Source organism: Rhinoderma darwinii, chromosome 5 (genome assembly GCF_050947455.1).
Source record: "Rhinoderma darwinii isolate aRhiDar2 chromosome 5, aRhiDar2.hap1, whole genome shotgun sequence".
Classification (NCBI taxonomy): Eukaryota; Metazoa; Chordata; class Amphibia; order Anura; family Rhinodermatidae; genus Rhinoderma; species Rhinoderma darwinii.
In genome coordinates this window covers 116,136,848-116,161,491 of record NC_134691.1, presented here as the reverse complement: position 1 = coordinate 116,161,491, position 24,644 = coordinate 116,136,848, and the positions used below count along the sequence as shown (strand labels likewise).

At 40.9% G+C, this 24,644-nt stretch overlaps 1 protein-coding gene across 1 annotated transcript in view; it reads left to right on the top strand.

The window, feature by feature from the left end:
- Nucleotides 1–24,644, top strand: part of PIEZO2 (piezo type mechanosensitive ion channel component 2) — a 415,657-nt gene that overhangs the window by 232,388 nt on the left and 158,625 nt on the right. Inside the window, exons 18-22 of the mRNA XM_075828141.1 lie at nt 2,781–2,822; nt 5,972–6,207; nt 7,440–7,600; nt 18,658–18,834; nt 19,259–19,387. Coding sequence (XP_075684256.1) covers nt 2,781–2,822; nt 5,972–6,207; nt 7,440–7,600; nt 18,658–18,834; nt 19,259–19,387 — 745 coding nt within the window. The remainder of the gene's footprint in view (nt 1–2,780; nt 2,823–5,971; nt 6,208–7,439; nt 7,601–18,657; nt 18,835–19,258; nt 19,388–24,644) is intronic.

Below are 24,644 nucleotides of genomic sequence, written 5' to 3'. Positions count from 1 at the left end.
GAGCCTTCTGTATGAAGTTGGAGATTGATCTGTCCTTCTCCTCTGCCTTCCATCCTGAAACCAATGGCCAAACTGAGAGGACTAATCAATCTCTAGAACAATATTTAAGGTGTTTTGTCTCTGACTGTCAATATGATTGGGTCTCATTCATTCCCCTCGCCGAATTTTCCCTTAATAACCGGGTCAGTAACTCGTCAGGGGTCTCCCCCTTTTTCTGTAATTTTGGGTTTAATCCACGGTTCTCCTCCGTTTCACCTGGTAGTTCCAACAATCCCGAGGTAGAGGTCGTTCATCGGGAACTGTGCACAGTCTGGGCCCAGGTTCAGAAGAACCTAGAGGCGTCCCAGAGCGTACAAAAAACTCAGGCTGATAGAAAACGTTCTGCTAACCCCCTGTTTATGGTCGGGGATCTGGTGTGGTTGTCGTCTAGGAACTTGCGTCTCAAGGTTCCGTCCAAGAAGTTTGCTCCCCGGTTTATTGGGCCGTATAAGGTCATTGAGGTCCTCAATCCTGTCTCCTTCCGGCTGGAGTTACCCCCGTCTTTTCGTATACACGACGTGTTTCATGCCTCCATCCTTAAGCGCTGCTCCCCGTCCTTGGCTCCCTCGACGAGACCTCCTGTTCCTGTCCTCACCCCTGAGGGGGTGGAATTCGAGGTGGCCAAGATTGTGGACAGCAAGATGGTCCAAGGCTCCCTCCAGTACCTGGTCCATTGGAGAGGATACGGGCCCGAGGAGAGGACTTAAGTACCCGCCCGGGATGTTCACGCTGGGGTATTGGTCAGGAGGTTCCACCTGCGCTTCCCCTGTAAGCCAGGTCCACTTAGAAAGGGTCCGGTGGCCCCTCATAAAAGGGGGGGGGTACTGTAAAGGATCTGCCAGGCACAGCTTCGGGGTTAACTCCCATAATTAATCAGTCAGCACCTGAATCTACATCCCTGAGACTGACTCAGCTTCCACCACTCAGGCTGGCAGGCTTAGGAGTGGGAGAGCCTATCGCAACCTGGCCAGACTCAGCTAGCTCCCGCCTTCGGTCTATTTAAGCCTGCCCTTCCTGTCCCTCGGTGCTTGTGATTCTTTTCGTGTGGTTTCCTGGCCCAGCTACAGCTCCTTCTATTTTGATCCTGCTCCATACAGACCCTGGCTTACTGACTACTCTTCTGCTCTTCGTTTGGTACCTCGCACACTCCTGGCTTGACTCGGCTCGTTCACCACTCTGGTTGCTCATGGTGTTGCCGTGGGCAACTGCCCCTTTCCCTTGCTTGTATTCCCTTGTATGTTGGTCGTGTTTGTCGTGCACTTACTGAGCGCAGGGACCGCCGCCCAGTTGTACCCTGTCGCCTAGGGCGGGTCGTTGCAAGTAGGCAGGGACAGAGTGGCGGGTAGACTAGGGCTCACTTGTCCGTTTCCCTACCCCCCGTCATTACAGGTGTGCTTGGTTTTAACATTACTTTATTCTTTCATTAGTTATTTACAAGTTTCTGACCACTTATAAAAGGTGTTCAAAGTGCTGCCCATTGTGTTGGATTGTCAATGCAACCCTCTTCTCCCACTCTTCACACACTGATAGCAACACCGCAGAAGAAATGCCTCCCGATCTGACCCCCTTAGACTTTTATCTTTGGGGTCATCTGAAGGCAATTGTCTATGCTGTGAAGATACGAGATGTGCAGCAACTGAAACTACGGATACTGGAAGCCTGTGCTAGCATTTCTTCTGTGGTGTTGCTATTAGTGTGTGAAGAGTGGGAGAAGAGGGTTGCATTGACAATCCAACACAATGGGCAGCACTTTGAACACATTTTATAAGTGGTCAGAAACTTGTAAATAACTCATGAAAGAATAGAGTAACGTTAAAACCAAGCACACCATTGTTTTTCTTGTGAAATTCTCGATAAGTTTGATGTGTCACATGACCCTCTTTCCATTTAAAAAACTAAAGTTGGATACAAAATGGCCGACTTCAAAATGGCCGCCATGGTCAACACCCAGCTTGAAAAGTTTCCCCCCTCCCATATACTAATGTGCCACAAGCAGGAAGTTAATATCCCCAACCATTCCCATTTTATTTAGGTGTATCCATATAAATGGCCCACCCTGTATTGGCGCTAAATAAGTATCAGGAAATAAATAAATGGAAGTGTTATTTATTATTGTTTTCTTTCTATTTACTGTAAGATTATTTTTAGTTATAATTGTCAAATTTCTTCATTTGTCTGAATTATCTCATTGTGTGAATTTTGAGATATAGGCTATGTTCATATCTGCGTTCGTTATTTAGTTGTTCATCTCCGTCAGAGTATTAGAAGGGAATAACCAGAAGCGCCAGTTCCGTTGTATCACAGACAACACCGGTGGCCGACGGAACCCATTGACTTTAATGGGTTCTGTCCGTTTTCCGTCAGATGTTCAGGTTTTAGCGAAAACAATAGCACAGCATGCTGCGCCATTGTTTCCGGTATTTTTGGTGGAGCCTCCAACGCAGATGTGAACTCAGCCTAAGAATTCCTGTCTATTCCTGTTGTATGTACTTGTCAAACTTGTACTTGCAGCCACTATCCTTTTTATTGGTTTATCAGAAGACAATTTGACTTTTTATGTTTTGCTTTCATGTACATAGTTAAACTTCAATGAGTGTTATTTCATCACTATTAATTTTCTATCTACCACTGTGCCATGCATCTCGTCATGTTCTATTTCATCTTATTTAACATCTTTCCTTCTCTCTCTTAACTCATATTTCCATTGCATGCATTCTTGTGCCTCCATCTCCAAATCGTAGCCATGCCAAAGTTAATGGTCGTGTTTACCTAATAATAAATAGGTAGGTATTCAAATACCATCTAACTATGGCCAAATACTAGAAAATATATTACAGCCAAAAGTGCATGTGGTTGAAAATCCAATTTGTGATGGATTTTATCTGTTTAGAATGTAATATTTTAATACAATAAAATTATTTTATGAGACCATATCACTGTAAATTATATAGTTCTTACACTTGTTTGGGGGGTGGGGTATTTGACGTAAAAACGAGCTCACTCTTCTCTATTTCATCAATACATTTGGTGTCTGTGTAATTGTACTCTCTTTTACAAAATGGAATTCTATCAGTTAACATCCATTATACAAGGCCAAGATTTTTTTTTTCATTTATGTGGATACTGTACAGTAGATGGGAAGTTGCTTTAGAGACATCTATATACTGCAAACTTCACTGTTATGGCAGATAGAATTAAATTCTAACCTGATAACTAAAATATTGACGTGCAGCTTTTTTTAAGTATATTTTTGTTTAGTAATTAAGGCTGCGTATTTTTAATTGCAACATGCTCAACATCTGGTGTTATTCATAAATTTGTTCTCATTGACTTCAATGAAATAAACATGCAAAATAAAAAACACGTGCTATAAAATAAAAAATAAAAAAACGTTTTTTACTTAGATGTCATTTCTATAAATAAAAAATGTCTCTACAATCACAGTAAATGGAAACAAAAAATTAGACAAGATTCGTACATGGCCATTTGGTGGAGTTTTTGATATGTTTTACTTTTAGTGAAAGTCAGGAGTCAATGCTAAAGGGAAAAAAGGTGTAAAGCAAAGACTAAAGGCCCTATTACACGGTTCAATGTTGGGGCATATGAGTGCTCAAATTAATGCTCTTTGACGATCATTACCTTTTTTAAATAGCGCAATGATCAGCTGATGAACAAGCAAACGCTTGTTCCTCGGCTGATCTGCCAGTTTATGCAGTATGAAATATTATCGTTATTGGCAGCAAATCTCCCTGTGTAAAAAGGGAGATGTGCTGCTAAAATGATAGATATCTACGGGGATGAACAATCATAGTAACCATCACCTGTACACATACATAACCAAGCATTGCTTCTTGTAAAACTTGCGCCGATCAACGAGCTGACTGGTTGATCGGCACTCGTTTTCACGGCCCATATCAGCCCATAGACTTGAGCTCCCTGGCTTCTCGGAGGAAAAAATTTCAAGCGATTCTGTGACTCTGACAAAAATAACTTTGATAGAAATGTTGTGATAGTCACAAGGGCACTTGACACTTTTCTACCCATAGGAAACAATTAAAGACTGTAATTTTTACCATGATTCCACAAGGCCTCCCATTGCCATGGAGCCAGATCCTAATACGCATGTAGTGAACCTGGCCTAACTGTTTTTTTGGGTTAATAGTTGTACAGATCTCAACCACAGTGTTAATGCACGGCCCCCCAATGTGGCGTAACGGATTTGCTGCGGATTTCCGGTGTGGATATTGCTTCGCAAATCCACAGCAATTTACAGTACAATACAAGTGGATGGGCTTTTAAAAACCCCATCCACATTTAGCAGAAAAAATTCACAATGAAAGCAGAGCATGCTGCAAATTTTTAAATCCGCAACATGGTTATTTTTGCGTAGAAGCAGCAGATTTTCAAAGCGGAATTCACTCTTTGCAATGGATGGGGTAAAGCCTAAAACTTCAATAAGATTTGCATTCAACATATGCAGATTTTGTCACAATTCCTTTGCGGATTTGCCGTGAATTTACGTCAAAATCCGCAGCAGAAATCGTACGCCACATCTCAATAGGTCCTGAAAAGTCCCAAACAAAACTGTATGATTTTCATATTACAACTTATGTACACAAATGCAACACAAAATTAAGTAGAATAACCCGACTTAAGAAAACATAAAATGTCATCTTTTCTTGACACAATTTAGATGCGCAAAATATCTAGTAATATCAGGTACAAAAAATACCAAATGTGTAGTGTATTTGGTCACAGAGAATAGGGGTAATAGGATATGGAGAGTCACAACTACGTGTATAAAGTATGTTCTTTATGAATAAACAATATCAAGCATAAATATAACCATGCTAAACGTGACGCAAGGTGAGAAGAGTTGGGGATTTACATCTAGTGAAAACACCATATAAAAGTTAAAACATCAAATAGCCATCCAGACATACATTTTGCCAAAGGCTTTGTCCTGGGGTACTACGACAAGAAAGTTTTAACACCAGGTCCAATATTTTTAGCAAAGGGATGAAGAAATGTTTTTATACAATTACCTCATCCATTCATTATGCTCATTTCACTCATTTCTGTTATGACACCTCTCCTATTGCTTTTTAATAAAAAGTAATGTGTAAATGAGTTAACTTGAGCTAGGACTGTTTGCAATATAGAGCTTCCCAGCTAATATTCATCTTAAAAAACATATGGTATATTAGACTAATAGTGAAAAAAAAAGTCAAGAAGTTTACAGTATATAAAATACAAAAAGCTATATACAATTAATAGAATATATGTGGTATATGAACATTTAATTCACATTTTTAAAAGTGTCTTATAGTATAATAAGGACACATGTATAGGCAGTGCTGTACAACCATACCCTGCATGCTAACAATATGCAAGTTCTGTAATTGTTTCAGAATTATACACAGATTTAGCTCATAAACATATATATATAAATATACAACACGGCTACACTCAAGAAGCATGTTCTAATTATACTTGTTTGTTCTGCTGCATGCATTATCTTTACAAAAACATCCTTTAATCTCACATATTCTCATGTTCCCTTTCTCTTTCTGTTTTAATTGCTCTTGAGCAGCATCAAGAAAAAAATTCCAATTCACCAAAATGAGTAAGTTCCGTGAAGCCATGAAATGCTCCGAATACCACGCTGTCATTTCATGCTTCTGTCTCTTAAACTCTGACTATTTTCTTCTATGGGGAAAATATCAAGTTTAAGTGTTTTAACAACTACAACATTGCAAATAAACACCGTCCACATATGAGCAATAACCTTCCATGTGTTCATTCCATAATCGGAATACTGGCACATACATGTATTCATTCTACTCTTTTAGTGTCCGTTTGTGTTTGGCCAAGATTATTTCTGTAAAAATGCAAAAAGAATTAACAACTGACTTATACATGTAACCTACAGATTGGTACACCCAGATGGAAGTTTACCTGATATAACAATGATGAACTTAACTACAGTGTCTGAAATGGAAGAGATGGAAGAAAAGCAGATGAAGGTGTATGGACATCAAAAAGGTCATGATCAGGATTCAGGAGATGAGTGGGAGAAAGGAGATGATAAAGGTGGAGGAGGAACTGATGATGATGATGAAGAAATGGAGCCTGAGGAACAAGAATCAGAAGAGGAGGAAACAACAGGTATTGACAATATTATTATGTTTTGCAGTTAGTCCTCATAATTCAATGAAATATATAATCACTTCAGTTATTACTTTAATTATAATTCATTATAATTTGAGTTGGAGTATTTTTTTCATATTTGCTGCATAGAAGATCGCTAGTTTTATCTTTGTGATCAGAAGGGGTTTTTGGAGTAATGAGTTAAAGGGATATCATTTTATACTGAGCAAGTTTCTTTTAATGAAAGGCGATTCATTTTTTCAACTGGACAAAATAATGTAAAACATTTTTTTCTTGAGTTTTCTTGATTTTGTACGTGTATATAAGCAGAAGTTATTCTTCATGCCTCTATACAGTCCTCCTCGTGTCTGAGGCCACTGTTTACAGCCAGACTCCAGCACTGTTTTTTGCCTAATGACTGTATATGAAAGCATGTATAGAATAAAGAGCTAATACTACCTAAAACAAGGTTGGAAATAATTTATTTAAATCATAAATAATAAAGATACAGGTAGATACATTTAATAAAGAGATACATTTTTTCATGTTTTTTTTAAAAATAAATTTCTGAAATAGAGTTTGTTTCTTCAAATAATAAGAAAACTGTAAGGGTATGTGCACACAACCTCTTTTCAGACGTAATGGAGGCGTTTTACGCCTCGAATTACGCCTGAAAAGACGGCTCCAATACGTCGGCAAACATCTGCTCATTGCTTGCATTGGGTCTTACGATGTTTTGTGCAGAGGAGCTGTCATTTTATTCGTCGCTGTCAAAAGACGGCGCGTAAAATTACGGCCGCATCAAAGAAGTGCAGGACACTTCTTGGGACGTAATTGGAGCCGTTTTTCATTGACTCCAATGAAAACCAGCTCCAATTACGTCCGTAAAAGACGCAGCGAAAAACGCGTGCACTCGCAAAAACGTCTGAAAATTCTGGAGCTGTTTTCTCCTGAAAACAGCTCCGTAATTGCAGACGTATTTGGTGTTGTCGTGTGCACATACCCTGAGCACCACCCAGTTTTGAGAATATGTTGTCTTCTTTATATCTCATGTATATTTTGGAAGCTAGAGCTTGCTGCAACAAGTGAAAGGAGCCGCATATTTGGTGCGTTTTTCATCAATAGGCAGCATGCCCTCTGGAATGCAAAGATTGTGTTTAATTAATACAATGTTTGTTATTATAAAAACTAATTTGGCAATTTAAACATCAATAAAATGTGTTTTTGTTTCTTAACATTTTTTTATTTAGATTCCAGAAACAAATGGCATCTAGTTATTGACCGCCTGACCGTTCTTTTCCTAAAGTTTTTGGAATATTTCCATAAATTGCAAGTCTTTGCCTGGTGGTGTCTGGAACTTCATATAATAAAAATAGTTACTACATACATCATATGGGTGATTTTGAGAGAGGTACAAAATTAGTTTATTTTAAGTGATATGCGATATGCTTTAAATATATTTGTGTCTTGAACTTAACTTTTCCTTTTGTTTGTATAAATAGCTTTGCTTTACTTTTACAGATTAATCTCTCATTAGTCATTTAATCGTGAGTCGGGGCGGCATTGTTTGTTTACATCGCAACATTTGTGCTATAAGAAAAAACTATGTACATTGATCTCTATGCATGTAGCTTGTACACATGTGCAATCATTTAAACAAACAGTGGGTACTCCTGAGGTCAACGTCTTGTACCAAATTTTGTGACCATTTTTATTACAAAGTCTGAGTACTACAAATATTTTTGCTGTTCCTGCCAAGGACGTCCTGGCAGGACGGCACTTCAGTAGCCAAGGGCAGAGCTGATATATCCGAACAGAAACAAAGCGGATTAGCGCTCACAAGAGCGATTCAGCTGCTTCGTTCTAGCGATTGGTGGGGGTCTCAGTTTTCGGACCCCCACCAATCCAAACTTCTGACATGTCACTATGACATGTCAGAAGTTTTTCAAACGTTTAGCTACACTTTAAGTATAGGGAATTATGATTATCAATTAGGATTAGGCTGTGTTTACATTGCAGAATCGCAGCAAAATAGATGTTTTTGATGCCATATTTTTTTTAAATTGGTGGCAAAAATGAGATTTGACCGTGACATGTGAACACAGCCTTAGGGCTTATTTAGACGAACATGTAATACGTCCGTGCAACGCGCGTGATTTTTACGCGCCTCGCACAGACCTATGTTAGTCTATGGGGCCGTGCAGACTGTCCGTGAGTTTCACACAGCGTGTGTCCGCTGCGTAAAACTCACGACATGTCCTATATTTGTGCGTTGTTCGCGCATCACGCACCCATTGAAGTCAATGGTTGCGTGAAAATCACGCGCAGCACATGGACGCACTTCCGTGGGACGCGCGTGATTCGCGCAACAGCAGCAAAAAGTATGAATGAAAACAGAAAAGCACCACATGCTTATCTGTTTACAAACACACAGAGTGTCATAATGATGGCGGCTGCGTGAAAATCACGCAGCCACGCATCATACGAGGGTGACACACGGAGCTGTTAAGTACATTTTGCGCGCACAAAACGCCACGTTTTTTGTGCGCGCAAAACGCACACGCTCGTGTAAATCCGGCCTTAGGGTCAGTTCAAAATCTGCAGCAAATATGGTAGCAGCAAAGTGGATGAAATAGAACAAATCCCATCCACACGCTGCGTAAAAACAGAGCGGATAAAACACTCAGAAATTGACCTGCCGTGTGTTTTTGTATTTGCATAAAAGCTGCTTATTTGTTGTGGGGTTTCCCCATTAAATTCAATGGAGAGGTAAAACCCGCAACAAATAGCAGTTGGTGCGTTTTTTGCGGCAGGTTTGCAGCGATTCTGCCACAAAAAAACGCAACTCAGAAAAAAAATCATATACTTACCCAGAAGTCTGTGTTCCTCCCTCCATCACGGCCCCCTGGAATGACGTTTCATCCCATGTTACCGCTGTAGCCAATCACATGTAATGGAATCCCAGGAGGCCGGCCTGGATGACATCAGAAGGCCAGCCTCCTGGGATGACGTTTCATCCCATGTGACTGCTGCAGCAGCGGTCTCCTGGGATGAAACGTCATCCCAGGAGCCCAGCCTGCTAACAGGCCAGCTAAGTGCTGCATTTTTCCGCAGTGGACATTCCAGGTGAAAACCTGTACCACAGTGGTACGCGGTGCACAGGGCGGATACGCTGCGTGCTTTTACGAAGCATATCCACTCCATGTGAACTCAGCCTTAGAGTTTGTATAGTTGGATGAAAATAATCCAGCATTTTAATTTGCATGCAAAAGTCATTGCTGCATTCTTGTGATTTTGGCGTTTCTTTAACACACGCACCTGTGAGCATAGACATGTGGTACTCCTCACATCAAGGTCTGCTTGAGTATGCAATTTAATCACAGAGTTGAATTTTCATGCAATTTTTGCCTACAATCACCGTTTCATGCATAGTTGCATGAAGGTAGATGTGTGTATAAATTATACAGTTGCATTTTTATACACGGTAGCTGTGCACTCTCAAAATATTTAGATTTTGGTAGCTTAGTAGCTGTTTGTTGATGATGACCAAATATTGCATGGCCTCTGTTTCAGCGGTTTTGAAAGCACTTGCTGATGTAGATGTTTGTGATATACAGTATTAAGTCTTGTTTGCCAAAGGGATCAAATACTTATTTCTCTGTGCACAATGCAAATAAATATATATAATTTTGACTATGTGATTTTCTTTTTTTTTTTTATATATATATAATCTATCTCTCACTGGTAAAATTAACCTAGCCTACAAATTCTAGAATGTTCATGTCTTTGACAGTGGGCAAACTTACAAAATCAGCAAGGGATCAAATACTTATTTCCTTCACTGTATATACATTTTGCACACCTTGGTCTATTATTTTTACCTTTTTTTTGTGTATAAACACCTGCTTGTACGTGAGTTTTGGGTGCAAATATATGTTGTAATGGACTTTTTATTTCAAATAATTCCTGTTTGTCACAAAGTTAAGTGAAGGTGGACATGGCTGCCAACAGCACATCAAGATACTTGCAATCATCAGGTTGTCTGCTTTCATCATATATAGGGTTTGGGGTTTACCTCTTAGGGTATGTTCACACGAGGGCGTCCGTAACGGCTGAAATTACGTGGATGTTTCAGCCTGAAAACATCCCCGTAATTTCAGCCGTAACGGCATGTGCAGGCGCTTGGACACCGCGTCAATTACGGACGTAATTGGCGCTGCTATTCATTGGAGTCAATGAATAACGGCTCCAATTACGGCCAAAGAAGTGACAGGTCACTTCTTTGACGCGGGCGTCTATTTACGCGCCGTCATTTGACAGCGGCGCGTAAATTACGCCTCGTGTGAACAGACAAACGTCTGCCCATTGCTTTCAATGGGCAGATGTTTGTCAGCGCTATTGAGGCGCTATTTTCGGACGTAATTCGGGGCAAAAAAACCCGAATTACGTCCGTAAATAGGCCGTGTGAACATACCCTAACTTTTTATGATGGGTAATCCCTGTATTTTATAGGTTGGTACCGTAAAAAAAAAAAAGATTTAAGCTTAAAACTAGATTTTTGATTACTTTAATTTTGCTCTTTTTATGAAGATATTTGCATGTAAACATTGGTGGTATGTATGTACTCTGCACATATTTATCTTTTACTTTTAGCATGTGTGGTGCATTTAATTTTCAGCTTAGGTCACACTTTAGCCACAAATATAAATTTGTATCCATTTTTATGAAAAATTGCAATTTGACATAAAATTGCATGACGGTGCCTGTGTGTAAAAGGGGCTGAGTGGAATTTTGACAATGTGCCAGGTGCTACTTTCAGAAAATAGATAGGTATAGGGGTTTAGTATGATTATTTTTGTTTGTAATTTAGGTTTTATATATGCATGTTAAAAGTTAGAAAATTGTCCTGACCACTAGAGGTGCAAAATTTCAAAAAACCCCTTGCAGCGAAAGAGTTTATTTGGTTTATAGGGGTTGTCTGATTACAGAAATTCAATGTCTGAATGGCGATGTTCTACCCTTAAGATCCCAGACGTTAGTTGGAACTAATGTACAGATGTATTGTCGCTAACTTACCAAAGCAGTCAGGGAAAGTTATGCATTTTTTTTTAAAGTTTTATTTTGCAGGTTTATAAACAGAACATAACAGCCAGTTCCACGCCAGAAAACAACACAACATACAATCAGTCTCAGGGCCAGATCATTAGATATCCACCAGCAAATACAATGTATTGAGAAGAGTAAAATAAAGGATTACATTGTGAACCTTTTTTCGTAGTTATTTAATTAGTGCGAGATCCAGCGACTTGCACATTCACGCAACCACACACACCAAGGGCTACAAAAAAGAACACCTCTTTGCACAACATCCACATTGAGTGGGGATTCACACGAGCGTGTATTCGGTCCGTGCGGGCCGCGTGGTTTTCACGCGGCACGCATGGACCAATACAAGTCTATGGGGCAGTACAGACAGTCCGTGCTTTTTGCGCAGCGTTTGTCTGCTGCGCAAAAAGCGCGACAGGTTCAATAACTCTGCGTATTTCGCGCATCACGCACCCATTGAAGTCAATGGGTGCGTGAAAACCACGCAGGTTGCACGGAAGCACTTCCGTGCGAACCGACTGAAACAGCGCACCAGCTGTCAAAAGGATGAATGTAAACAGAGAAGCACCACGTGCTTTTCTGTTTCCGACCATCCAAACGGAGTGTCTTTGCGATGAGCGAAGCCAGACAAGCGAACCGAACTTCACCGGGTTCGGCCGAACTCGTTTTGGCCGAACCCGACAAAAAAATTATCGGTACGCGACGTCAGGAGATAGTCACTGTCCATGGTGCTGAAAGAGTTAAACTGTTTCAGCACCATGGACAGTGACTTCCGATCCCAATATACATGAACCTGTAGAAAAAAAAACGAAGTTCTGACTTACAGCTAAATCCCGGCTTCTTCCTCCAGTCTGACCTCCCGGGATGACAATTCAGTTCAAGTGACAGCTCCAGCCAATCACAGGCCAAGCACAGGCTGCAGCGGTCACATGGACTGGCGCGTCATCCAGGGAGGTGGGGCCCGATGTCGAGAGGCGCGTCACCAAGGCAACGGCCGGGAAGTTCTCGGTAAGTACGAACTTTTTCTTTTTTTTCAACAGGTTTTTCGATAGGATGTGTTCGGCATTCACTGTCGAGGGTGCTGAAAGAGTTAGCTCTTTCAGCACCTTGGACAGTGACGGCCGTCGACTAGCCTCATCTTTATGATGGCGGCTGCGCGAAAATCACGCAGCCTCGCATCAGACACGGATGACACACGCAGCTGTCAAATGGTTTTTGCGCGCGCAAAACGCAGCGTTGTTTGCCCGCGCAAAAACGCAACGTTCGTCTGTATCTCCCCTTACAGTGACCGGTTTATCTAACCACATAGACCTTATCTTGTCAAATCTTATCGGACATTGTCGGTTCATTTACAGGATTTTGTAATACAGGATATATGAGTTAACCACCTTAAAGAGGCTCTGTCACCAGATTTTGCAACCCCTATCTGCTATTGCAGCAGATAGGCGCTGCAATGTAGATTACAGTAACGTTTTTATTTTTAAAAAACAAGCATTTTTGGCCAAGTTATGACCATTTTTGTATTTATGCAAATGAGGCTTGCAAAAGTCCAAGTGGGCGTGTTTAAAAGTAAAAGTCCAAGTGGGCGTGTATTATGTGCGTACATCGGGGCGTTTTTACTACTTTTACTAGCTGGGCGTTCTGACGAGAAGTATCATCCACTTCTCTTCAGAATGCCCAGCTTCTGGCAGATCACGCTGTGACGTCACTTCCCCAGGTCCTGCATCGTGTCAGACAAGCGAGGACACATCGGCACCAGAGGCTACAGTTGATTCTGCAGCAGCATCGGCGTTTGCAGGTAAGTCGATGTAGCTACTTACCTGCAAACGCTGATGCTGCTGCAGAATCAACTGTAGCCTCTGGTGCCGATGTGTCCTCGCTCGTCTGACACGATGCAGGACCTGGGGAAGTGACGTCACAGCGTGATCTGCCAGAAGCTGGGCGTTCTGAAGAGAAGTGGATGATACTTCTCGTCAGAACGCACAGCTAGTAAAAGTAGTAAAAACGCCCCGATGTACGCACATAATACACGTCCACTTGGACTTTTACTTTTAAACACGCCCACTTGGACTTTTGCAAGCCTCATTTGCATAAATACAAAAATGGTCATAACTTGGCCAAAAATGCTCGTTTTTTAAAAATAAAAACGTTACTGTAATCTACATTGCAGCGCCTATCTGCTGCAATAACAGATAGGGGTTGCAAAATCTGGTGACAGAGCCTCTTTAAGCTATATAAAGTACAGTTAAGTTTACCGCTCAGACGGCACTGGTAACAGTCCAATATCATTCAGTATGGACACTCTCTACCAGAAAAATGCAGTGGACAATCCGCAATCCAATGAGGGTGTGGATGGTAATTCTTATCCTTGTAGTTCCACCGAGCTCCTTATCGTCTTTCTCCACATTCAAAGAACTCCTGGTAGGAAAAGGATCTTATGTCTCTAATAGATAGAAAAAGGAAGACACATAGTGCAACACCCTCTGAAAAAAGATTGCTCCATGCCAAGTTTAATCCATACTCACAGAAGTAACAAGAAATAAAAGCATGAAGGTAAGTAAAGAGTTCTTTATCCACAAGGATAAGAGTTACCAGTGCCGTCTGAGTGGTAAACTTAACTGTACTTTATATATGTCATTTAGGGTATTTGTTGGATCATACCCAATTTAGTTTTGCCTGCTCCGGTCTGAGAGAGATATTGTGGGTATTTGAGCCAAGAGAAACCACTATTATATTTGAACCACCTTAAGCTATTGTGCAAAGGTAGGAGTTTCTGTTGATTTCATAGCCATAATTATAACTTTACATGCACAAAACAGCAAAAGTCAGAGGAAGAGTCTTTTGTAGGTATCACTAACCAAGGTATCAAGAGCTCCCAGGAGAGATACATCAACAGGATAACAGACAAGCAGAAGGGATAGACTGTATCACATCACCATACTGCGTGTAAAAAGGTGTCCTGTTCAACTTGACAACAGGGGCATGTATCACTATTAGAGATACCCAATGATTTTAATATGGTAGGAGTATAATAGACTCTATGTATAAACCTGTATTGGATCAGTGTATCGCTGTCACTAACAACTTTTGGCAGCAAAGAATCCACCACATCAGTCATCAGCGGATATCTTCTGTCCATTTATGGATAGCTTTATCAAATGGCTTGCTGCAACTGGACTGTAGAAGGGTGCATATATTAGTAAGGAGCTTTGCCAAATGTGGTGTATGGAGCAGAGATTCTAAATTAGAGTTGGTAAGGGTCGGGAAATTTGTATGTTTGCTCACACTCCTACAAACATTCAGTAACAGTGGTATGCTTGCTCACACTCTTAGGCCCAGGTCACAGTGAGTTTTTTTTTTACACGATTTCTGATGCGGAAACCGCGCCAAAAAACATCCGAAAATGGCTCCCATTTATTTCAAAAACCGCCCACAGGAAAAAGAAGCGACATGCCCTATTTTCGGACGTTTACGTCTCCGACCTGCCATTGACATCAATGGGAGGCAGAGAAAGCGTATTTCGCTGCATTTTTGCCCATGGCGCTCAATGAGCGCGAGCGAAAAATGCTGTGAACAACGCGGCAAACGGCGTGCAGTCAGATCAAAATCTGCCCCAAAATTCCAAATGGAATTTTGAGTCAGAATTTTCTGCCTGCAAAAAACTCTGTGTGAACATGGCTTTATTGACATAGATAGGCATATGCTTGCTTAGTCATGAAATCAGTCAGGAATAGGGACAACATAAGGAGCACAAAAGTCAGGGATAATAGATGCTGCTGATCACACAATTCCAAAACCGGAAAATGATGTGGAGTTATCCTTTATTTAGTTAAATGTGGTGATGGACTGGTGCTTGGTCAGATTGCCTGACAGTACAGGCAGTAATGTACAGGCTTATGCTTGCTTACACTTATACAGACAGTCTTGGACATGTTGCTGCTCGCTCTTACTTGGTGTATACACACTCAAATTTATACTGACAGAAACAGGCATAAGCTCACTTGCCCACAACCTAAGCACACATATAAAAATACACACACATATAGCTTACTAATGGTCCCCTAAAGAGTAGATCCCTCCAGGGGTGGATTGTGCATTGGCTCTACGAGGAGATATCCCTGTAGGCCGGTCGGGTCCAAGGCCGAATTTCCCAATCAAAATTTAGGGGCTGCATAAGTAAACTTTTAAACAATGCGTCCGCAGCTGCTAGTTTAGCTTCGTCGGATGTGCACAGCAGATTCAAGGAGAACAGCGGGTGAAGTCCCAGGCAGAGGCGGTACAGGGGAATGGAGAAGGGGAGGAGAAGGGACCACCATAGAGAAAGAGGAAGATTTGTGTGCGTGGCAAGCGGGGGCAGGCCGGAACACGCTGAGGGGGTCATAGGTGGCAGGGAACGGGCAGGACAGCAAGGAGAGTAGAGCTGCAGCCAGAGTCTGAAATGGGGCAGGACACTGCCAGTCTGGAGGCCCCAGAGGAGATGGGACACATGTCAGAGGCCTGCTCTAATCAGCCCGACATAGGTGAGCGCCATGTGTGGCAGTCAAGTGTCTCTTTTCTACCCCTTTGCCACTTGTTGTTAAAATATCCATGGTGTCTGTGAACAGCGTGTTCTGTAAACGGGCCTAATCTGGGGCCTGTAAACAGGGGAGGTCTAGTCCGGGGTCTGTCAACAGGGGGGTTTGGTCTGGGGTCTGTATACAGGGAGTTTAGTGTTGGCTGTGTTTGCAAGGGGGTCTGTTATAAGGTTTCCTGAAACACAGTGTGTCCCGCCACTTCACCCATGTACATAAGTGTCAATTCAATCAAATTACAATTAGGGTATGTTCACACGATGAGAGGCATTTACGTGTGAAAAGACAGACTGTTTACAGCTGCCTCGTTTCACACGTAAATGCTCCTCCTCGTAATTTACGAGGCGTCTGAGATGCTCGTAAATCTTGAGCTGTGCTTCATTGAGTTCAATGAAGAACAGCTCAAATTACGTTGCAAAGAAGTGCCCTGCACTTCTTTGCCGAGGCAGTCAATCTACGCGTCGTCGTTTGACAGCTGTCAAACTACGATGCGTAAATTACAGGTCGTCTGCACAGTACGTCGGCAAACCCATTCAAATGAATGGGCAGATGTTTGCCGACGTATTGCAGCCCTATTTTCAGACATAAAACGAGGCATAATATGCCTCGTTTACGTCTGAAAATAGGTCGTGTGAACCCAAACTACAAACACTGCACCCAGGGGGTTTGAACGATATCTCCGAATCGACATTGGATTAATACATATCAGATTTCAGAGCAATCTCCAAAAGCTAAATAAGCATATGACAATTAACATTGGATTAATACATATTATATTTTAGAGCAATCTCCAAAAGTCAAATAAGCATATAACAATATGTACACAATATGAAATAATATTGTTTATAAGGAACATATTTATTCGGTATACCGACTTCTTTAAATCAATACCATAAAAACCTTCTTACCTACAGGGCCCATTACCATATGACTATCCCCTATTAGGCAATACATTCTAATTGAAATAAATGCAGAAGTAGTGTTTAATCTTTCATTAACTTACCTGCAGCAAGTTCAGCCCGTCCTGTTTGTTCAGTAACTCCGATCCTCTTTAGTTGTCCCGGCAACGGAGATGCGTCTCGGCGTTCTTCATTGTAACCTAGCAACACAATTGTTCCTACTGTAAACCTAATCTCGTGTTAAAATCATCATTTTTATTACAAACTACAATTAACCTCCCGCAAAACTATTAACCCGCTAATATACGATCCCCTTTTTTAACAAAGCTATATATCAGAGATAATGACATATTGCTGGCTTTTAAAGATCATGACCGCAAAGTTGGTTTGCGAACCTTGTAATTGTAATTTTAACATTTTCTCATTTTACTTTTATTGCCTTTGTTGTCCCTAAGAATGTATCTATTTACAAAGGAATGTATTTATTTGTTTAATACTGTGTGCATGTTTTTACTGCCCTGCGGGGGGATAAAAACCGGGTGTGACGTCACGATCGCACCTTGACCTCGGCAGATTTGGCGTTTTTTTCACTCGTGCTGATTTGAACTCACTATGTTATATAAGAAATGCTGTTAACATAGTGTGCACATGGCCTGAGGAAGACGCTTGTTCGGCGTTAAAACGCGTAGCCACTCAATGAAATAAATTTATCTTATCTATTATACCTGGACTTCATTCCTATTAATTCTACCACGCAGCAGCGCCCCCGCAAAGATCCAAATTTTTCTTCCTTATTTCCCTCAAACTAAGCGGTCCCCTCGGGGTACCGACTCGGATCTGGCAGCAGCACTGTGGTTTTATTATACGCCTCAAAAACATCCTACCTAGGTGAGCATGATACATGCCCTCTTGTCTCACCCTCTACCCACTGATCTGCACAAGGTGGCGCCGTGTGTTTTTTCTCTTTCTTTCTCCTGTTATGAGGTTTGTATACAGGAGGTCTGGTCTGGGGCCTGTATACAGGGAGGTCTGGTCTGTGGTCTGTATACAGAGGGGTCTGGTATGGGGTCTGTATACAGGCGAGGGCCGGAGTCTGTATACAGGGAGTTTGGTTTGGGGTGTGTTTGCAAGGGGGTCTGGTATGAGGTTTGCATACAGGAGGGTCTGATCTGGGGTTTGTATACAGGGAGGTCTGGTATGGGGTGTATATACAGGGAGGTCTTGTCTGAGGTCTGTATACAGCAGGGGTCTTGTCTGAGGTCTGTGTACTGGGGCATCTGGACTGGTGTTTGTATATCCATGCCATCACCTTTATAAAATAGGAATACTCTTTCAATGTTCTTCCTTTGACATTTGAAATTATATTGTTTATTCTATCCATCAAAAACCTAACAGGTTCATTATAAGTCAATGGGATCCATTAATCTTAAGGCTCTGCTTACCATTGTATTTTTGCATTGGCCCTACCTACAGAAAATGTGTCTACGGCTAACGGTTTGCTAGCCCGCCTACTTGTGTTGGCCCCGCATCCTGCCAATTTGGACCCACCTACAACATGAGGCCACTTTTAGATTTTTTTCCAGGGCTACTTTAAGTTTCCAATCTGCCCTTGGATCCCTCCATATTCCTTTCCCCACTGAAATGAGGGGGCCATTGGTGGCTCCTTCCAGACGGCTCTGACTGCTCCTAGAACTTAGGAACTTAAAGCATCTGACATAAAGCACTGTCACTTGTAACACCGGTTGGGTGGTGCACAGAAGCTATCACAACAGTCAGACAAGAGTGAGTGACAGCTTCATATTTAAAGTTTGATGGTCATTACAATTGGTGTAATATATAAAAGTAATTCCTACCTAATGAATGTATGTTTCATTATTCTTCTTTGAATACAGGTATCCTTGCTCAATTATGTGTTTTTGATTGCCTGGGCATTTGCCTTACCATATTCCCAGTTACGACCATTGGCATCTAGTGTTTGCACCGTTTGGACTTGTGTCATCATTGTATGCAAAATGTTGTATCAACTCTCAACCATTGAACCACAGAACTTTTCCATTACCTGTACCATGGTAAGTTATATTACACAAACAAAAGCCATAAGAATACTTTCCCGTATAATCGATATAGTCTGAAATCTACTATCTGATATAGGTAGCCAGAAATGAAACATTTAACTATGTCATTAAATTACAAGATGTTCTTTGTAGTTATATTTATTAAAGAATAAATACAGATTCCTGCCATTACATCCATGAACCAAAGCCTACATATGGTCTGCTTTAGGTCTGGTGGTGTTTTGACATTGTGTGTTGGAGTTGTGGAAAATATTTGCTGACATTAATATATATTTAGGCTAAAACATAGGACATAAACTATAATGAATATTAAATAATATTAATTCAGAGTAGAAATGTGGTATCCTTTGTCATCTACAGTATACATTTCAGTATTATGCTTCTGTATAACAACTTGTACCTTTTTTTAAATTTTTAGCCTTTTCTGAATCAGACAAATGTTTTCAGTGCAGAAGATCTTGGGAAATCACTCCTCTACAGTGGTCCGATTGATCCATCTGTATGGGTAGGACTAAAAAAGTCCATACCTCTTCTGTCATACTTACGGGTAATTTGCATGTCTTTATGCATATTAAAATTCTTTAATTTTAGAATTGTTTTAATAATAATAGTTATGGCACACAAAAATCTGAAATTTAAAATCCCTACATCAATAAGCTGTATGAAATCTATTAGTTTATTTTTATTACTGAACCTCTGTTGGAAGGATTGAGATAACAGTTTGATATTAAGCTAGTCATACAAATTAGACTCAAGGCAGCCAAATTCAGCTGGAACTGCTGTCGATCTAAAGTGTATTGCGTCAGGAAATAGAAGCTGTGGATATGTTGGCCCAGTAGGTAAACTGCCGTTTCCCCTATCCCCCAAAAAATATACATACATGCTCAGCTGATCCAAACATATAGGGGTGTAGAGAGAGATAGATGTCAGCCGAACAAGTTATGATGTATCTAATGTGTGTGACTAGCTGTGTTGTGGTACTCTTCCAATCCAGTGCTGTCCTTTTTTTCCAGTACCTATCACTTTGATAATTTTTTTTGGTTTAAAAAATACTTAGACGAGGGAAGGTGTAATGTAGATTTTGATAGTAAACTATATTAGTAGGGGAAATGGGCTGACTGAATATGTAGGAAGACACATAAGTTTGAGCTCCTGTAAAGCATTCTGTAAATTATCCTGTTTTTTGCCCTAACTGTAATTCTTTCCTGACCAGTTCAGCATGGCTGACTATAACCAGATGCTGGGCAAAAGTCTCCAAATCCACAGCTAGGCTGCGATTGCAGACAGGTTATAGTGCTTTTCGCATAAAACTTCTAAGACACGGTCTGCAGCGGCACTGGTCTCACAGATCTCAAATTCAGAGTCAGTGGAACATTCCTCTGATGATGACATGTCAGATTAGGCAGCCTCCAAGATCCCTTCACGGCGCAATCCCGCAAAGGCCTATATAAGTTCACACGTCGTGGCTGAGGGCTGAGGAGTCATCTTCCAAGTCGGTGCTGATCTTGAAAAAGAGACTACTCTCATAGATAAATTTGAGGCCATTACTCATTGCAAGACCCCCCCCTCTTTATTCTGACCCATCAAAAGAGTCACTAACCTAGAGAATCAAATGATAAAAACCAAGAAAGATTACAAAAGATCAGCCCAAGATTTTGCCGCCCTACTTCACAGAACCGATGACCTAGAAATCAACGTAAATCAATACTTTGCGGACTGATTACATGCCACCTTCGGTAAGGTCAACCTATCTTGTTCTTTGCAGAGGGGAATGCCCACCTTGAGCCTACACGCCCTTTGCCACCGGGGCACCCACCAAGGCCCATTTTGGAAAAGCTATTATCGAGACAGGAACATAATCCTTAGGAAAGCCTGAGAACACACTGAGTGGTCTATCAATGGTGGCAAAATTTCCATCTTTCCCCACTTGGAAGTCCAGTGCAGACTTTCCAGAATGTCAAATGTCGATTGAGTACCCTGCAAGTATGATACTCCATGTTATACTGTGCTAAGCTCTCTAATGGCTAGACCGTCATTAGGCGACAAGTAGGAGACTCTGTGAACTGAGTTGCTATACTTCTTTAGTCAGGAGGATGTGGACTATCCATGCTGAAAGCCATCTGGCTTTTGAGTATATTGTTTGGTTCCAGATTAGTTCTTTATTTGAGTAAAAATACACAGATTTGTACAGTAGTCTGTTACCCTTGTTGTGGAATTAGACACCAGGTTACATAATGTGACTTTTCATGTTTGTTGTATGGCAGTTTTTTCTGCAATAATGCAGGCTGGAATCTCGGCGAGAGAGGTAGAGACGTTCTTGTTTGTTTTTCTTTGTTAAGGGGTTATTGGTATCTTATAAAGTAATGGCATATATATTCAACATCAATGTTACCTGTAACTTTGCCCTCATTAAGCGGACTGCAGCCGCTATTTCTTTGTTCTCACTTATACAAGGCAGTGCAGTCCTAGTTAGCTTTGCCTTGACTTTGCTACGAGACTTCATACACTTCTAAGTTACACTACACTATTAGCATAGGGGCGCTCAGTTCACATTGGGCTTTTTAATTCTATGTGTGTTTTAATTTATTTTTTATTCATATGTATGCATGTCTTGCTTGAATAGTGGGGGGACTACACATGTGGACACATCATACATGGAATCATGTGGAACCTAATATGGGTTTGTATTTTGTGGCTATACAGGGGGGCAGTATGGATGAATTGAGAACTGGTTCCTATATCCAGGGCCAATTGTGTGCTTTCCTGGTGCTGATGTGTCCAGTTCTATCCTAACAGGCAGATCTAGAACATGGGACTCATATAGGTGCTACTGCCTGTTATGCTATATTAAATAACACCCGAGGTTCCTAGATAAAATATATTTAAATCATTCTGGCATTGGCAGTAGATGTGTGAAATTACAGAAATAGGGTTTAATATGTTGTCTGGAACTAACTAGTGATGTTGTTTCCCCATATGTAGAGTACTGTACCGGAGTATTCCATATAAAGACCATAATACATCTGTATAACGATCTGTTCAATGCATGCTATTAATTCTGGAGTGCAGTCACTTGCAATCCATGGCAATCCATGTTAATAAAGACACTCCTGAGATGGGACAGGAGTATGTGGATGAGTAATCCACATGGTGGAACGGATTTACGATAATGTCAGCACTTGTCTCCTTGACAACGGGGAGGTGTATTATAGACACCAATGCCAACAGTTATCTCTGAGCATACCCAGTTCTTTTGTTGACAAACTGATGTCGTCGGCATGGTGGAAGTCTGTATTTTAACCCATTACCGACGCAGCCAGTTTTGGCCTCTCTGAGCCCCATTTTTCAAATTTGATGTGTCACTTCATGTGGTAATAACTTTGCAGTGCTTTTACTTTTCCAAGCGTTTCTGAGATTTCCCTCAATGTATTTATCTAGGGGTGTAGTGAGCATTTTGAGTCAACAGATTTTTCATAGATTTTATTGGAATTGGACCATGAAAATTATATATTTTTTACAATAATATATAGTTTTAGCTTTAAATGTTTCATTTTTACAAAAAATATAGTAAAAAAAGCAAACCATAATGTTACGCAATTTCTCCCGAGTATGGACATATACCATATGTGGCTGTAAAGTGCAGTTTGGGCACACAGCAGGGCTCAAAAGTGACGAAGCATTATTTGGCTTTTGGAGTGCAGATTTCTTTATATTGTTTGTTTGTTTTTAACGGCGTTCAACATGCGGTATAAATGACATTTTAACTTTATTCTGCAGGTCAGTACGATTATGGAGATGTTTTCCATCTTTTGCAAAATAAAATCACTTTTTTTGCCGCCATAGTCTATGGGCTATAACTGTTTAATTTTCCGCTGAGAAAGTTGTGTGAGGACAGGCTGTGTGGGACAGGCTGTAGTCTTTATTTGTATTTTATGGGGTACATCAACTTTTTGATCACTTTCTATAAAAATTTTTGGGAAACCTTGTGACCAAAAAAACAGCAATTCTGGCATTTTTTTTATGTTAAAGTTTCATACGGCAGTTACTGCGCAGGATAAATAATGTGCTAGTTTTATGGTTCAGGCTGTTATGGACGCAGTGCTACTAATTATTTATATATATTTTTTCCAAATAATGAAAGATTAATTATGGAAAAAGAAGGCGATTTGCTTTTCCTTTTTTCAACACTTCTTTTTTTTTTTATAGTCTAGGGAATTTGAAGGTCTAACTGCCTGATTACTGTTATAATACACTGCACTACTTATTCAGTGCAATGTATTATAACTGTCAGTATTACACTTATAGGCCTCCGTAGATGGCAGACCTGGAGGCCTTCGGTTGTTATAGCAACCATCAGCAGGAGGTGTGCTACAAACCACTTTGATGCCGCGGTTGCTATTGACCGCTGCATCATAGGGGTTAAACAGCGCAGGTCGGAGCTAGCTCCGATTCCAGCGATAACAGCAGTGTGTAAGCTGTAATATACAGCTGAAACTCGCTGGTGATGGCGCAGGCTCGGTTTCTGAGCCCACACCATCACCGCGTCGTAACTGTACTGCCGTTTTGCGGCAACCTCTGGCCAACAGCTCACTATATATACGGTCGATGTTGGGAAGGGGTTAAACATGCATGTAGTATTTATATGACATTCAGATAATGATTACACAAAACTGTATCACATCCATATATATATATATATATATATATATATATATATATATACATATACAGTGTGTGTGTGTGTATATATATATATATATATATATATATATAAAATTAAAGGAAAGGCAGCACTCCAAATTGCAAAAGTGAGAAAAGTGGTTCGTTCAATCCATATGCGACGTTTCGGTCCTGTTTAGTACCTTGCACAAGAAGTAGCAATCCTTATCTTCACTCTGATAACTTGTTGCAGCGTTATAACTTTAAGGCTGGACTCACACGAGCATGTTCGGTCCGTAATGGACGGAACGTATTTCGGCCGCAAGTCCCGAACTGAACACACTGCAGGGAGCCGGGCTCCTAGCATCATAGTTATGTACGACGCTAGGAGTCCATGCCTCTCTGTGGAACTACTGTCCCTTACTGAAAACGGTTGGAATGTACATCCACCATATATACACAAATGGCGTTAAGAGGTTAAAGGGTTTGTCCAGGTTTAAACTTTTTATGTGGCAGCAGGAGAGGAGGGCTTCAAATAAAAAAGATACTTACATCTCTCCTCTCAGACGTTCCTGCGCTGGGGGCTTCCGTCACCTCTGCTCTCTGTATGTACCTTTAAAGGCTATGTAAACCTTTTATGGGCATTTTTTTTTTAATAAACCGGTCAGTCAGTGTACTTTGTGTAACTTTTTAATTAGTCTTTATTAAAAGATTGTTTTACTTCTTTAGATACAGCTGCTCTGTATTCTCTGTGTAGCGCTAAATCCTGTTCCCGTCAGGCAGGATCCACCTGTTATCCAACACATCTAAGTTCATAAGACTTCGTTCACATTTGTGTCGGGACTTATGGGTTCCGTCGGACCTTTCTGTCAGGGGAACCCACGAACGGAATCCAAACTGAAACAAGTGGTTTGTCACGATTGTATAAGGGTTCCGTTGTTTTGACTGAATCAATACCGTAGTCGACTGCGCTATTGATTCTGTCAAAACAACGGAACGCTTAGGGTATGTTTACACTGAGTTTTTTCCGACGCGGTTTCTGTGTCAAAAACAAGTCATGCCAAAAAACTTTGTTTGAACTAGGCCTTACACAACGGTGAAAACGGAAACCATTTGCACCGGATCCGTAAACATTGAAATCCATG